This window comes from Asterias amurensis, chromosome 15, assembly GCF_032118995.1.
Source record: "Asterias amurensis chromosome 15, ASM3211899v1".
Classification (NCBI taxonomy): Eukaryota; Metazoa; Echinodermata; class Asteroidea; order Forcipulatida; family Asteriidae; genus Asterias; species Asterias amurensis.
This window is the reverse complement of record NC_092662.1, coordinates 5158861-5174770: the sequence shown is the minus strand read 5'-3', so window position 1 is coordinate 5174770 and position 15910 is coordinate 5158861. Positions and strand designations below refer to the sequence as shown.

Genomic DNA, 15910 nt, shown 5'->3' with positions numbered 1-15910 from the left:
TTATTGTAAATTTTACCAACTATTCCCCTCAATTTTCCCTTGAAAGTGAAGAGTTTTATTTATTTAATTATTTATTTATTTATTCATTTATTTATTTATTTGTTTATGTATTTCATGACACATCCAACAGCAATTTTATGCAATCACCAATAACAGGATGGCATCAAATTAAAATGTTCAGTTTTGAGATCTGAGAGAAAACTTCAAGGCCCATCTTAATTTTTACAGATTTTGGCAGTTTTTCATTTTGCAGATGAAAAATTAGAAAATCTAACACATTTTGCAACTGGAGCCAGGGGTCGCTCACTCCCAAGTTTACGATACAACCTGGGAAGCAGTAGCCAGGGGATCACCTTATTAAAACTACACAACTCACTTCCAAAGAGGCATTTCAAATATCATATTAAATATTTAATATTAATTTGGGTAGATGGCCTTAGCTTTCGATCCAAACCGGACCTTCTTCAGAGGCATAAAACAATTACAAACAAATACATATCCATTTATAGAAAAAGAGAGGGGAAAGGGATTAAGGGAAGGGTCCAGAAAGAAGCGGGAAAATAACAGCCAATCAAAGTTTCTATTTCAGAAACAATTGGTGGCTATGAACCAATAGGAGTAAAGTGGCGAGGACAAAGGATGTTTAGAAATACTTAATAATACAATTGATAGTGATCTTGGTTTCTGATTCCTAGATGTGAATGAGTGTCAGACTGATGCTCATGGATGCCATCATCGATGTAAGAACGCTGAGGGTTCTTATACATGCTCATGCCATCCGGGATTTACTCTAGATGCGGATGGATTATCCTGCTCAAGTAAGTCTTGTTTTATCCTAAGAAAGGGATAAGGAAAGAGATGTTATTGTTGTGATACAGAGAGAAGTAATAAGCGGTAGAAGCAATGTAAGAAAGTACTGAAGACATTATAACAAGAAGACAAGAGAGTCACAAGACAAAATAAGTTCCCCGAACAACCAAGGAAGTTCCCAAGAAAGACAAGAAAGTTGCCCAAAAATACAAGAATATTCCTCAGAAATACGAAGAAAGTTTTTAAGAAAGACAATTTTCAAAAGCTATAAAAAGGTTGTCAATAAATACAAGGAACTTTTTATTTATTTTGTTTAAACACAAGAGACTTCTCAAGAAATACTAGAAGTTTATTAAAAGAACTATAAGTATGTTTTCATGAAGGAATAGAAACTTCTAAAGAAATTTAAAGTTTGAATCATTCCACTGGGGGATAAGAGACGGGATGAAAAATTAGAAATTACCAAACACTGATGTACTGATAGGGTTACTAGGCACATAATCCTTTTGGATTATGGCTTTTGGTCTTAGGTTTGTTCATGACAAAGTTAATAATGGAGACATAATCTTCCCGACCATGAAAAGGGGAAGTGTTTTGTCTTAAGTTGCTTGAAACTTGTCGACTGAATTGCTTGAGGAAATTGCACTAGTGTTTTACCCTATGGGATTTTCTGTTGAACACACACACAAAGTAAATTATTTATTATGAGGAAACATGTAGATGAACAGGAACTTAGCATAATGTGTATCAAATTAATGCAAAAGATCATCAGGCGTGTGATTTCTCAGGATTTTTTTATGTTTTGGGGATTTTCTTTTAATCTCTTTGAGCTTTCCAATTTTCTTGAACAAAGTAAAACAGTCACCAAAGGGAGAAAGAAACAGTACTTTGTAGGTTTGTAGTGAGACACATATTCTTTTTAACCTCCTGAAGTGTAATGTCGGGGAGGTTCTGGGTCTAGAATTAGGTGGAACCCAGGCCAGAAAGCCATTTTCAGAATTGTTCACCTTCATCCAATGTCAGCCCTGGAATGATGTACACGTTTTTGGTCTGACTATTTCCAAGGCAGTCAATAATGCATGTTATTGTAACAGACATGTAGTAATACAGGAAAGACAGGAACACTGTTTCAGACCATGGTGGGAAGGATATAAGTTAATTGGACTATTATGGGAAGTTTTGATGGTATTTTTAATGTCTCTTCCTAGTTTGTCTGGCCTGCAGTCCTGAGTATGTCGCACTCCAAGATAAAGTCAATCGAATTGAACAGGTAAGTAATATCTTAGATTCTCACCTTAATCTTTATTTTCTGCCTCCGGTTCCTTACAGCAAACCTTTTTTATTTTGGCTGTGGCAATTTCTCTTGATTGATTGCTTTTATATTCCTATTTCCCTCTTATGTTTTTTTTTTTAAATCTGATTTCCAACTTGTTTGCCGTTGGAAAAATCAGCAAAATATTTTATTAAATGGCCTTCAAGGTCTATAACAAGCCTACAGCATTTGTTCAGCCCTTGTACAAAGTGTTTACATTTTTGTCCAAGAGCCAAACATCATGCCTGGATATAGCACAAACCAAATATATAAACCATAGCAGTTTGTAATGAAACAGAGAAACAAATAAACGATGAGACAAAATGCAAGTTACATCAAACAGCGAAACAATCATTGTGGGAACAGGTGTGATTTATGATGCTTTCTGAAAATATGAAGGGAATCAGCAGAGCGCAGAGATGGGGGGAGACTATTCCAATGTTTAGGGGCGGCAAAAGAGAAGCAACAAGAAACAAGAATAAAGTTGTAATAAATTGTGGGTAAACAAAGAAAAAGGTATATTAATAGCAGCTAGCAGTTGTATGGCTTAAGTCTAAAAGCTAAGCAGTACTTCTAGAGTGGTTTTAAAAGACTTTACATTTCTTGTATGAAATTGTGTAAAAGTTCAAAAACACTTTAATAAAAGAACTGGAAAGTGCTGTAACTATCTCATTAGGATAAAGGACTGAAATGATTGTCTATAAAGGAAAGAATGTTCTCCCACACACTGCTGAGAAACTGATACAAATTCCTCATATGGTACATTCTTGAATCTGGAATCACTTATAGTCAACCAATGGTCATTGATGATCAATTACTGACTGTACAACAATGTCTCAGGGCCATCTAATTTGTCCATTCTCACCAGACATCCAATTATTCTATTGATGGCTAAATTATCCTGACGCCCCCCTCTGTTGGCAAGGCCACTTTAGCTTAAACCTCCTCAACTCAATCCCGTTCCCCCCAAATCTTGTCGCCTGAGTGTGTTTTCTTGGACTGAAATTTGTTCCAATCCTGGGGCTAAATCATCTGGAAGGAATTAGAAAGTTATAAAGTGACTGTAACTGACCCTTCTTTAGAGTCATCATGATGGTTTCTCCAGTCTGTTCTGTGATGAAATCATTTTTTTTCTTTTTTTCCCCCAGTTCTGGTGATGCATTTCTTCATCAAGAATAAATGAAATGTTACTTACCTTCCTCTATATGCTTTATTAAAATCATCTGGAAGGAATTAGAAACGTTACAAAGTGATTGTAAATTATCATTCTTCAGAATCTATGATGAAATCATCGTTTTTCTTTTCCCAATTCTCATGGCATTTCTTTATCAAGAATAAAAGTTACATACTTTATGTATGTATCTCAGAATACTTACTCAATCATTTGCAAGAGGTAAAAGAGAATCAAACACAATACAAAGGGATTTTCAAGGAACTCCTTGAGCCTTTCAAGGGAAATGATTTATAACGGGCAGCTATGAATAACTCGCCTGCATTCCCTGAGGCAAGTTGGCACCAATTAGCAGGGGTGGAGTGAGTAAAAAGCAAACTGATTTGTGTCAGTTTTGTGTCTCCTCAACAACAATCATCATTATCATCGATTACTGTGGCCGTCAGTCATTTTCGCTTTAGTTTGTGCAAAGGTATCGGCCAAAGAAATATGTTTGTTTCATTACATGCAGGGGAGATAGAGGGTCGGTAGCTTGGGGAAAACATATATTTTAGGACTGTATTTACATGGTAACTTGTGGTGTAAATTGTGTTTTCACTATTCTTCTGGAACAATTTTACTTAGTGAATTTAAGTGGAATCCTCAAGCTCTAAAAGTCATTGAAATAACTCAAGAAAAAGCCTTGAACTCAAAAGTATAGGAATATAATCTTTTTTCTTGCCCAGTTTTCTCTTTTCCTCTTTTTTCATGGATATTTTCTCACATGCTTGTATAATACAGTGACATAACTTAACAAAAGTACTCCTAGAGTTGTTTGAATACTCGCAAGACTAATCTACCTGTTTAAAATTTGGTATTGTGGTTAGCACACCCAATGCAATCCCTGTCTATCCTTGCTCTATGGTCTATCTAATATCTTTACTTCAAGACTTGAGCTGTCAAGATGACCATAGAGTAAATACTGTATTGAAGTGAACATTCCCTAGTTGGATATGTGTAACTGGAGTGGCATCTCCAGTCAGGCAGATATGTGTCATTCACATCACAAGACAAACCAAGGTTAAACCATTAAGAAACATGTTGGATATATTATTGCATCATCCATCCCTTTCCTCTAGTGTTCAATAAACACAACCCCCAACCTGTAAAAATAAATTTAAATTTGGGCCTCGGGGAGGGGGATGGAACATACAGCCATTGCCCCAGATTTTTTAATGCTTCAAACCTGTGAAAACTTGGGGGCTCAAATCCATTTTGCGAGTTGGCAGATGTTAGTGAAAAAGCATGCACACTTTTCAGCATGTAAAGACCATAGGACATTGTCCTTAATTTTTTTTTTGCAACTTCTGAAATAAGCAACAGCATTTGTATAGGTTTGCAGATACAGTTTTCTTGCAGAGGGAAATACATCACAAAATACATTGTTCTAGTGTGAGTTTCATATTCAGTAAGCTTCCAGACTAAAAGTAAACAATGATATGTTATCCTCACCGCCTATTTAAAGGGACATGTTGCCTTGCAAAGCATTTGAAACCGTTTATAATAAAATGCATATGGTTAAAAAGATGTTTTTTAAGTAGAATAGAACGATCCACACAAATATGCCTCCAAATTGCAAGGTTTTCCTTATACACCGTAAACTAACACGGCACGCCATTTTGTGGAGTCAAGTTTTTCACTGCATAAAATGGCCGACCTTGTTATGTCCAGGTAAACCACGCACTTTCGTGGCATGTTTGTGTCAATCATTATATTCTACTTTTGACACATCTTTCCAACCATATCGATATTTATAACAAAAAAGTATCAAACGCTTTTCATGGACCATGGACCAAAGCGACCGATCCAAGGCAACGTGTCCCTTTAATACTTTAAATAATCATTGAGCTTTCAAATCGAAACTTATTATTCTAGACAATTACATACCGGTGATTTTTATGCAAACATCTAATGAGGGACAAGGGTTACCAATGTTGTTATTGTCGCATTCCCTCATGTAGCTTTCAACATCCTTGTATAAAGGGGGTCTGTGATCCTTAAGATGTAATGATCAAAACAATACATCAAAAACAAACATGCTCAAGTGTTTTTATCTTATAAACTAAAACCAATTAACATTCTTGATGTATGCTGTACCCTGAACTGAACGAACTGTCATCAAACTACTGCAATTGAAGAGAAGATCAATTTATAATTGCCTGTTCAGTTCAATTTATCTCCACCCAAATCTGTTTGCTTATACAATAATACACATACATTGTTTGGGTTTGAACAAAGCAAAATTGACTCTCCAAAAGCATTTTTAGATTTCGCTGTTATTTTGCGCTACATAAAATGGTTCATTATTTGAATTATTAGAGCAGGACTTGGACCATTAACCTCCGGATTAATGTATCGGGCGCTCTGCCAACTGAGTAGACTTGTGGACAAGTCGTTATTGGTCCCACGTGGTGAGATAGTTGAGATGTGCTGGTGCTCTTGGGAGATCACTACTCTCGTGCAAACTGCTGGTTGCTGACTTCTACTCCCCATTAAATGAGACTGTAGTTGTGAGAGCAGATAGTCTCACAGGGCCAGCAGTCTCCTGAGAATACAGTGAGAATCGCAGGGCGAGTCGGAACGCTATCACCGCGACAGACATTTAACGACTTGTGCATAAGTCTACCAACTGAGCTATCCAACCCTATGTTTTCAGTTTCCCTGTTAATAAATATTTTTGTTTAGGGTTGCCAAATGATACATCGGTACTTTAGATACAATGCACAGATTGAGTAGTGGGAGTCTCCAAAGTACAACCTTGTTGGGTGGAGACCCCTGATATTTATGTAACTGGGTTAAGGAAGTACTGAGTAAGGAACCTACCTGCTCCTTATTGTTTGCTAACGAAGATGACATTTCTTATAGATACCTAAAAGTCTGCACTTGTTGACCCCTTCAGCCTCAAAATGAACACTTCTCACAAGGCCTGTGTGCTCCGTTTTTGAAAGGGCAGGGGCACCAAGGCATTTTCTCCTCTAAACCAACCTTATGAGGAAATTGAACATTTCTACTAAAGCATTTCAAGGGCACCAAGGCAATGATCAGGGCCCAATTTCATGGCTCTGCTTGTCGTAAGCACAGAATCGGCGCTTACGGAAGCAGGGAATTCTGTGCAAGCGTTTTTGACAAGTTAGCGTCGATTTTTTACTTCTGCGCGTGCGTACTCCACGTCACTAGGCATTCTACGCTTACAAGGCTAGCGCAGAAATTTGGCACTTGCACCTATTAAGCGGGGAATCGTGATCGTAAGCGCATGAATTCGGCGGTAAGCAGTGGCGGGCACTGGCGGCATGCCTCACTTTACAACAAAATGTGCTTCATTTGGTAATTTTGAAACATTGCCAGATTTAGAACTGGTCAATAACAATTCTTTAAACTTCAAGAGATTATGAGTTGATTAGGATGTAACTATTTATTTTGTCGGGTTTAAAGAAAATTCAATGTTGGCAGTTGAGTAGCTTTTCAATCAAAAGTTTAAAAATTGGATCTAACTTGAAACTTATGTCTCAATATGAAGGCATTACATGCAGGGATTCCTTACCATGCACGGGTTCTTAGAAACACTGTACGTAAGTCAGTTTTATTTCAAAAACGCTGAAAATGTCTTGAAAATTACAGCTCTTGCAAAATCGCTATGATAGAAGTAGAAAAAAATGTGTCAAAATGACACTCCAACCTTTGCTTTGTTCAGGAATTATGATTGAATGAATTCCCCTCAGGTAATTGTGCTCATTTCACTCAAGTTTTACCCCCGAATCAAAATACATCGCCATAGAAACATATGTTTACTTTTGTTAGAAATGATCATAGCCAACATTCCAAACACATTGAATGGTAAAGTTTGATGCATGAAAGTTGGCAATGCATGAAATTTGAATGCACCCAAGCAAATGTTTAGGGTTTTCTTTAGCAAAGATGTCACACAGAGTTTGTGATTTTGTAGTAGAACGGTCTTTATGATAGAACTAACATTTCATACTGGGAAAGAGGTGCTTTAGATAACAAATAATGAAAAAGAATCTGCCAGGGCTTTGTATCAAAATGTAAAAGGTGTTTGGACATGCAGAAAAATGATCATACCCGTGAATCAGAAGTTGGTGTCACATTTCTTGCTTTATAAATCCAGCTTGATCCCAATGGCATAAAGGTGACGATCACAGAAAACTTGCTTAGCACCAATACATCTTGCTTAGCAGAAAAGGGTAACCAGGCAAAACGCATTTCAGGCACACTGTTTTAGATGGTGTCCTGTATAGTTTGATGCTTTGCATTGTTGTTTTGCTTAACAGTTTTGTTAGATTGAGCCATGAGTATCCCCATGGTGGGAAATGTTTGGATTCTTTTAAATTCCTCTGCTTAAGAACTCCTGCTTTAAATGCCTCTAATTATATTGGCTTCAAGTTTTTCTTTACATACCTGTACGAAACCAGTCTTAAAACAGGATGAAAAGTTCATCTCCTGTGGAATATCATGGTTTCAATAGTTACTGGGCTGAGGTATCTGAGAATGTCAAATTCTGTGTTACCAGGGCCCAATTTCATAAAATTTGCTTAGCACGAAATTTCATTCTTAATAAAAGCAGGATTTGCAACTAAATTTTGGCGTGATTTTCAGGCTAAGCAAACAACAGCTGAATGCCAGTAACAAGCAATATGCAACAAATTAAAATTTGGTTGGTATTCTTGTTTTTTATCAAGGAAGAAATGCTAAGCAGATTTTTGTGCTTACAGGCTTCATGAAATTGGGCCCAGTAACAAGCAATATGCAACAAATTAAAATTTAGTTGGTATTCTTGTTTTTTATCAAGGAAGAAATGCTAAGCAGATTTTTGTGCTTAGAGGCTTCATGAAATTGGGCCCAGTACGGCTGTGCATCCGCTAGTGTCCTTAAGATTTTCCTGAAATGGCTAGGAATAAATCACTGCAACAGAGAAACGTGTTATAATAAAGTTAATGAACTTAGTAAACATTCTTGTTTCTTATTTTTGTTTCTTCAGGACATGGGAGTGATGCAGGCTAAGAATGTGAGCAAACAGTCTCAAGCAGATCAAGGTAGTCTCCCACTCAATGATATGCAGTTATCACAGCTTGAGCTCATCACATCACTCAGTGAACAGATATCAATGCTTGAAGAGAGACTAGATGACTGTAAGTAGCTACATGTGCCTGAAAATAGCACAGTTTTGTAAATAATATGCCAAACCAACGTACAGTTAAGAGGAAAATTTAAGAGGAATTTGACATTCGAGTTTACCTACATTGAATTGTCTTCATGCATACGTATACTGTTTGAAATTTTCCAACCTTCAGACCAATGTCCCACATCTCCACCCCCACAACCTCATCCCAACAAGTCCACCCCTGTGACCCCACAACCTCATACCAACAACTCCATCCTATACCATCCCAACACTACCACCCTCGCAACCCAAAGGCCTCCCAACCATTCCAACTTCCACTTCAAAACCTCTTCCCAACAACTCCACCTCAAAACCTCATCCCAACACCTCCACCCTCATAACTCCAAGCCCCAACAATTCCAGAGTATCCATCCCACCCTAACCTAATTGAATAAAACCAGGGGTTGATTTCAAAAAAATAGTTCTAACTTAAGACTAGTTCTAGGACTCTTTAAGAGTTATTCGAGACTTTAAGACATGTCCTAAATAAACCCCTCCTAACTCAAGACAAGACTAATTTTAACTCTTTGTCATATCTGCAAATCTTTATCTTAGCTTTTATTTGTATACTTCCAGGTACTTGTAAGGATTACCGGAGTGGTCTAAGACAGATCCCAAGACGAAGAATAAACAGAGAAAGAAGATCCGACGAAGGACGAAGGAAACAATCAGAGAATACAAATATCTAATAGAATCATTTGTTGTTTCTTTTATTTCTGTTTTCATTTCTTTCAAAGCTGTTGCACACAGGGTCTAAACCTTTATCATCTTATCAAGTGGCCCTTATAAGTTTTTGAGATGAAATGAATAATTGGTTTTTTTTATAAACATTAAAGGACTCTTGTACAATAAGCCAATTTGTGACTAATGAAGTCAAGGTACCAGACATTATTCAAAGTCTGATTCGCAAGTGGGGTTTAAGACGAGTTGAGGCTGGTGCTCTGGTAAATTGTATCAGAGGAACCAAACATAGCCTTAATATCGTAATAACCAATTAACAGGTATGTGCATTGGACACTTTCATATTGCCTTGACTAATTCTAATTGGTCAATGAATGAAGATTTGAATATCAACTTCTTATTAGTTAAATTCACTGATATTTATTTGGGTTTCTATTCTTGATTGCGAAAATGCTCCCCCAATTGTGAATTTGTTTTAGGTAAAAAAAAAATAGATTTCAAATTCATTTCTTATATTGACAGTCTTCAATACCACAGGAGGACATTTAAATACAAAAATATGTAAATATAGTTTACATTTAATTAACCAACAAATTTTTGTTAAATGTTTGCCAAGAATTCTGGCACAGTAGAACTGCAGAGATAGAAACAAGCAAGTGTCACAAGGTTTTCAAATGCTGTTTTCTATGCTTTGGAAGTAAGCAGATGAAAAACTTTCTCTTGTGGATTGGTACTGTTTGAGTCAAATTTCAGATTGGTTATGTTGGGGTTTTTTCCTCAATTTTCAATCCGTACTTTGTCAGTAAAAGTCTGATTTTACTGAAATGTGAAAGAGTTCAACCGGTAAGAGGACAGTATTATGTGGAAGGAATGTACTGTACATAAATGGGTTACTATGCAATTGTTGAATGTAAATAAAATGTGTTTTTTTAAGTTTTATGGGCAGGAACTGATTTCATAGAGTTGCCTAAGCAGAAAATATTGCTAAAATCTTTTCTTCTTAGCAAGTATAGCAGGATACCAGTCACAGACTATACAATATTGGCTGGTAACCTTATTCTGGAAAGCATAATTGTGTTGTGCTTAGCTAGTTTTTGTGCTTGAGCAGTTCTGTGACATCGGGCCCAGATCAAGGGAAGATCCACAGTTGAAAATAGGGTAAAGGCTAAAAGAAATTCCTCCATGCCTACCCAAGACTCCAGACATTTGTTGAGGGTCTATACTATGAACTTAAAGTTTGTGAGGAAAGGTACCAGGTCTGGAGTTTTATCTTTGAGGGAAAGAAATACCGTTTTGCAAAGTGCACTTCCCTTGTGGAGTGTTAAGGTCTATGTGAAACTTTTTACTGGGCACTGAGACCAAGGGTAACCGAGAACATGGTGTAATTCTAGGCCAGGGGTGGATTTCACAAAGAGTTCAGACTAGTCTTTTCTCGAGTTCTAACTTAGGACTAGCCTTAAGTTTTTGACATCTCCTTGGACTATTCCCAACTTAGGACTAGTCCTCACTCTTTTTGAAATCGACCCCAGAGGTACAAAATGGAAAATGATTCACGTGGATTCCATTATAATAAATCAAAGAGAACTCACCACAAACTTCCTAGATCGTTGGAAAAGAGGTTGACAATAAAATTTATGACAGATGGACTAAAGGGGAAGGGATTGTATATAAAAAATAATACTACCAGGTTTACTTTTTGATGGCCAATTTTAAAACTTTGTACAAAAGGATTTTAAAGCTTCAAAGTTTATTTGAATGCTAGGGCTCTACCTAAGTGGTTTGAGAGCTTTGTATAAAGGGACCACTTAATTAGTAACATGTACAAATAATTTTGAACTAATAATAATAAATAATAATTTTGGTTAAAAAACTAGTTTAGTTTAAAAGTTTTGGTTGAATGTGTTTGCCTGATTAAGGGAGTCACCAAAGCACAGAAGCAAGGTTTTAAATTATTTAAGTCTAACATTGATACATAAGTATTTTTCAGATGATATTATGTAAGTATGGGGAAAGGAAGGATTTGTGTTCATTGTTTATAAATTGTGAATGGATTGGTGAATTCACCATGGGGGAAAATGCATTTCTTTTATTCAATAATTGTGAAAGTTAAAAGATATTCAGTTGTCTTGAAAGGCAAAGTGTTACTTTGGTTTTAGGAGTTGTTTGATTGATTTAATCCTAGATAAATGTAGATAATGTACAATAAAACTAACCTGTGAAAATTTGGTAGTGTTTTTGAGATATCGCTAAAAAATTCAGCTGGAAGAATAATCTGAAATTGGAACACAGTCTGAGAGAAGTTTTATTTTTTTCATATTAAAATGTTTTTGGATCCCTCTTTGTAAAGGTAGTGGACACTATTGGTAATTACTCAAAATAATTATCAGCATAAAACCTCACTTGGTTAAGAGTAATGGGGAGAGGTTGATAATATAAAACATTGTGAGAAACAGCTCCCTCTGAAGTGACATAGTTTTCGAGAAAGAAGTCATTTTCCACGAATTTGATTTTGAGACCTCAGATTTAGAATTTGAGGTCTCGAAATAAAGCACCAGAAAGCACACAACTTCGTGTGACAAGGGTGTTTTTTATTTCATTCATATCTCGCAACTTCGACGAACAATTGAGCTCAAATTTTCACAGGTGTGTTATTTTATGCATATGTTTAGATACTCAAAGAAGTGAGAAGACTTTGACAATTACCAAAAGTGTCCACTGTCTTTAAATCCACCTTCCTTTCAAGGGAGTCGTTTTCTCAATGTTTTCATTTTAAAACGGCTGCAGTTTTTCTTACCAAGTAACTTTGTTATGGTAATTAATTGTGGCAAAATTACCAAAGGTATATATCTTCTTTTTAAGCTGAACAAGTCTTCCATTTGTCTTCCAACTTTGTGATTTTTAGATTAGTGCCTTATTTACTGGACTGTTAAATTATTGGAGTTGAACAAGATAAATGTTGTAGTATTTTTTAGAACAAACCATGTTTTATGGTAATAAGCCATCAAGTTTAATTAATTTTTTTGCTGTACATACAATGTGTAAAGATTTCCTTGAAGGGAGACTATTCTTTTCGCTAAATAAATGTGCATAATGATTCTGTGCCTTCTTCAAAACACGATGGAGAATACAAAGTTTTTGGTAATTTAGTGTGATGACTGGCTTTTAGTGTGATATGGTATCAATTAGTTGTCAGTAGTGCCCTATGATATTTCTTCAGTTTGGTGTTTTTCTTACTGACATTTTTATTCCTAATAAAAGTGCATCCGGTCGGAAAGTTTTGTCAACTTTGAGGCCTACTAAAAGTATTATTTCGCCAGAAAAAGTGCCAAAATGGTTTTCATGTTTTTACCAAACCACAAGAGGGCGTCCTGTAAGAAATAATTTGTAAACATCCATTCAAACACTGGTGCACCTGTTTGAGACTTTTCGTACAGAAATAAATAAGTTTCCAGCCGTAAATCTTTTATACCGCCCTCAATATGAAAATTTTGCGGCGTTTTGTTTATGAGGGCGCTAGTTATTTCTATGGGATAACCACTTCTAAAAGAGGAACCATAACTGTGTACAGACAGCACTCATCAAACTCTTGCATAATGATCGATCTCGATAGCATGGGATTGTTTAATTAAATATTATTCCCAACTAATATATTTAGCTTCAAACTGACCTAATAAACAAAATTATAAAGATAGAGAAAAAACTTCCCATTTTGATAGAAGAGTTTGACAAAAGTGGAGCCACTTATTTCCCATCGTCTAATGAACTTTTTTCCGTTTATGAGATTTTGTGTTTGTTTATTCATTCCTTGCTTTGTGGTTTATCCATCCACATTCTCCAAATAATTATTTGAACAATTTACAATAATTAATAGGACCACTTCCGCTTGGAAAAACTAATCAACCCCAAACGCAAATGAGGAATTTATAGGCCTAATTGCACACAAAAAATGACTCACTCAATTGAAATGTTATGGCGAAAAGAACAAAGCGTAGGCTATGCGCTTCCATTTTGAATGTTTTAACATGAAAAACGGCTTTTAATCTATTAAAATTACCCTATTATCATACTTAGAAAGAACAAAACAATTCCATATTATTTGAGACAAAACTGTTGTACACAATTCGAGAAACGAAAATCAACGCCCAACACTAAAAACGACTCCACCCACAAAAACCTTTGCACTTTGAACCCGATCCTACGAGTCAACTTAACGGTCGTATTCGATAATTATCAGAGTCGATAATTTTGCTACAAAGTTCAGAGTTTTGCAGCTCTCAAAATTTCCATTAGATTGGAATTTATTTGACCCAAGGAAGCACAATTACTCTGTTAATGATATTTCGTTACAAGAAATATCACGAAATATTTGGTTTCAGAGGTACACTATTTGTTATCAATCAATAACAAATATTAGAAAAGTGATCGATTCCCGAATGGAACCAGACGACAAGTTGAAATTGCATTAACGTTTATCGGATCGTTCTACCGTCTGAAAACCACCACAATTCAACTGCTGCCAACCGCTCGGTGCACACACTGGTCAAAGTGTCATGGAACCTTTACGTTTTATGTCTCCAAATGGCGGCTTTTAAACCAGGATAAACTTCTTTTTATGTTCACGGAACAGACATAGAGACACTATGGATTCTGGTCAGGGGAAGGACAGCATAATGCTGACATTATTTGCTGTTATCTGCGTTTCTTTTGGTAAGTTTAAACTCTCGGTGGTTGGATTTTTACGTTTCTGTGTACACTGTATGCGAATCGCTGTATGTGCACCATTGAAGCGTACGATAGCCGATAATAACACACACGAAACCAGAAAGTTTGCTTGCTTCTTTCTACGAAAGAAGAAGAAGAAGCTCGTAGTAATTGTGATTCTAGCAGTTTAAAAAATGCGTCATGTCAACTAAGAGAATTGATCGCGGTAGTCATTAGTTGCATTTGAATTTGGTTCTTGCTGACGTTTCATATCATGTCCTTCCTAGTTCCTCCATTTTTTTTATAAATTATTTTATAGCGCACGAACGATTAATATTAATAATAGCAGTAGCACTGTTGGTTAGTGTTACAGCAGGGGTCGATTTCACAACGAGTTTATGACTAGTCCTAAGGTAGAACTAGTCCTCGCCACATGAATGCGCTAATCATAACCCTCCGTCTTCCACAATTTTACATTGTTATCAACTATCATCTATCGTAGCGTCATACGTTATCGACCCTCATCATATGTTTTCGAACCCCAACTTTGATTCCCGTTTACCGCGGGATTGTGCGAGCTGCACCGGTAACAGAAGCTATGCAGTTTACTCATGGTCTGTATTTTCATCAGGCTTAATCATGCTGAGAATAAAGTTTCCTGTCGTTGGTTATGCTCAAACATTTATAAAATGATCACTAGTGTGCATTATTATGCCAACTTTCAAATGAGTCAAAGAAACATAATCCAACCTCGAAAGTTCAAAACAAAATTACTATCTTTATCTGCTAGATTGAGTTCAGCACTGATTGAGTTTCATTCTGCTTCAGTCACTAGATGGATCACGTGAGGTGGTTACTATTTGGGATTCTATGGTGTGCCAATATTGGGAAAAAATTAAAGTCTTTTAAGTGAAAATTACAAAAAAATATTTTTTTGATTAACTGCATACTGTAATAAATGTTGGGGAAAAGTTTCCGTATGGCGCCACCACTTTTTCATTCGAAATAAAATAATATAGTATCTAATTTACCTGATTGATATATCCCTTTTTGTAAAAATGAGTGAAAAAGTGGTGGCGCCATACGGAAAGTTATCCAATTCTGATAAGCGTATTAAATATTAAGTCTACATTAGAGAAAATATCATAGATTGGTTTCTTATCTCCTGAAACCAAACATTACTGTCTGAAATGGGGGAAAACGGATTGTTATGAAGTGTGAGTGCATCAAGGGGGGTGTGGTGTTTTACTTTCATGCCTTCTGATATCTCTGGATTCTAATAAAGTAATATAGACAGTAGCCATAATGCCTTAGGACAAAAATTAAATTTGTTAATTAGTAATTGAATAATATTTTTGAAATGATTTATTTTGCATGCCATACTAGCTTCTGAATATTCAATAAAATACCAACCAATGAAAGGTGTGAAACATATGACATTGCTCCAATGTTGTGCATGCATAAGTACTTTTAATGGCGGACTGTTTCTCGCAACGTAAAACCAAAACTTTAAAAATTTCAACACACCATGAAGTGTAAGTATTACTGTTAAAAAATTGGATAGATGATTTAAAAAAAAAAACATTCAGTTTTTGATTGTGAACAATTTTCCTGTTATCCTACTGAAAACACATGACACCAGGATAAACTAACTTTCTTGAGTTCGCTGACTTCGCTCTAACGTTTTTCAGTGACTTGTTTAAATAAAGTTCGCAAAATGTACCAGATGGTGGACTGTACTTATGGAATACACAGAAAGTTAATGTTCTACAGTTTTAAAATAATGATTTAAAAACTTGTCTTTTCCTAGTTTTGAATTGGGCATCGATTGTGTATCATTATGAAAAAAACTTTGGTGTTTCAAAACGGTGCAATTTGTATTGTGTAGCTGTCAGGTATTTATGTAGATTCAACCAATTCGGCAGTCGGGAAAAATACTTGAACAAGTTTTAAAGTTGTGTTTCCAAAGTCTGCAATTGCATAGTAAATTTTAACTCAAAGTTTGTTTATGAATTTT

General features: G+C 35.9%; 2 protein-coding genes across 5 annotated transcripts in view; both read left to right on the top strand.

The window, feature by feature from the left end:
- Positions 1-12348, top strand: part of LOC139948196 (epidermal growth factor-like protein 7) — a 98281-nt gene extending 85933 nt beyond the window's left edge. Inside the window, exons 8-11 of the mRNA XM_071946263.1 lie at positions 696-818; positions 2019-2080; positions 8329-8479; positions 9088-12348. Coding sequence (XP_071802364.1) covers positions 696-818; positions 2019-2080; positions 8329-8479; positions 9088-9200 — 449 coding nt within the window. The 3' untranslated portion in view covers positions 9201-12348. The remainder of the gene's footprint in view (positions 1-695; positions 819-2018; positions 2081-8328; positions 8480-9087) is intronic.
- A 1136-nt stretch (positions 12349-13484) lies between these two features.
- The window catches only part of LOC139947840 (uncharacterized), a 46554-nt gene continuing 44128 nt past the window's right edge, over positions 13485-15910 (top strand). For 3 of the 4 annotated variants that reach the window (XM_071945642.1, XM_071945641.1, XM_071945640.1), the window contains exon 1: positions 13485-13899. In XM_071945642.1, the coding sequence (XP_071801743.1) occupies positions 13833-13899 (67 nt within the window). In that variant the 5' untranslated portion in view covers positions 13485-13832. The remainder of the gene's footprint in view (positions 13900-15910) is intronic. The other variant, XM_071945643.1, reaches the window with a different exon arrangement.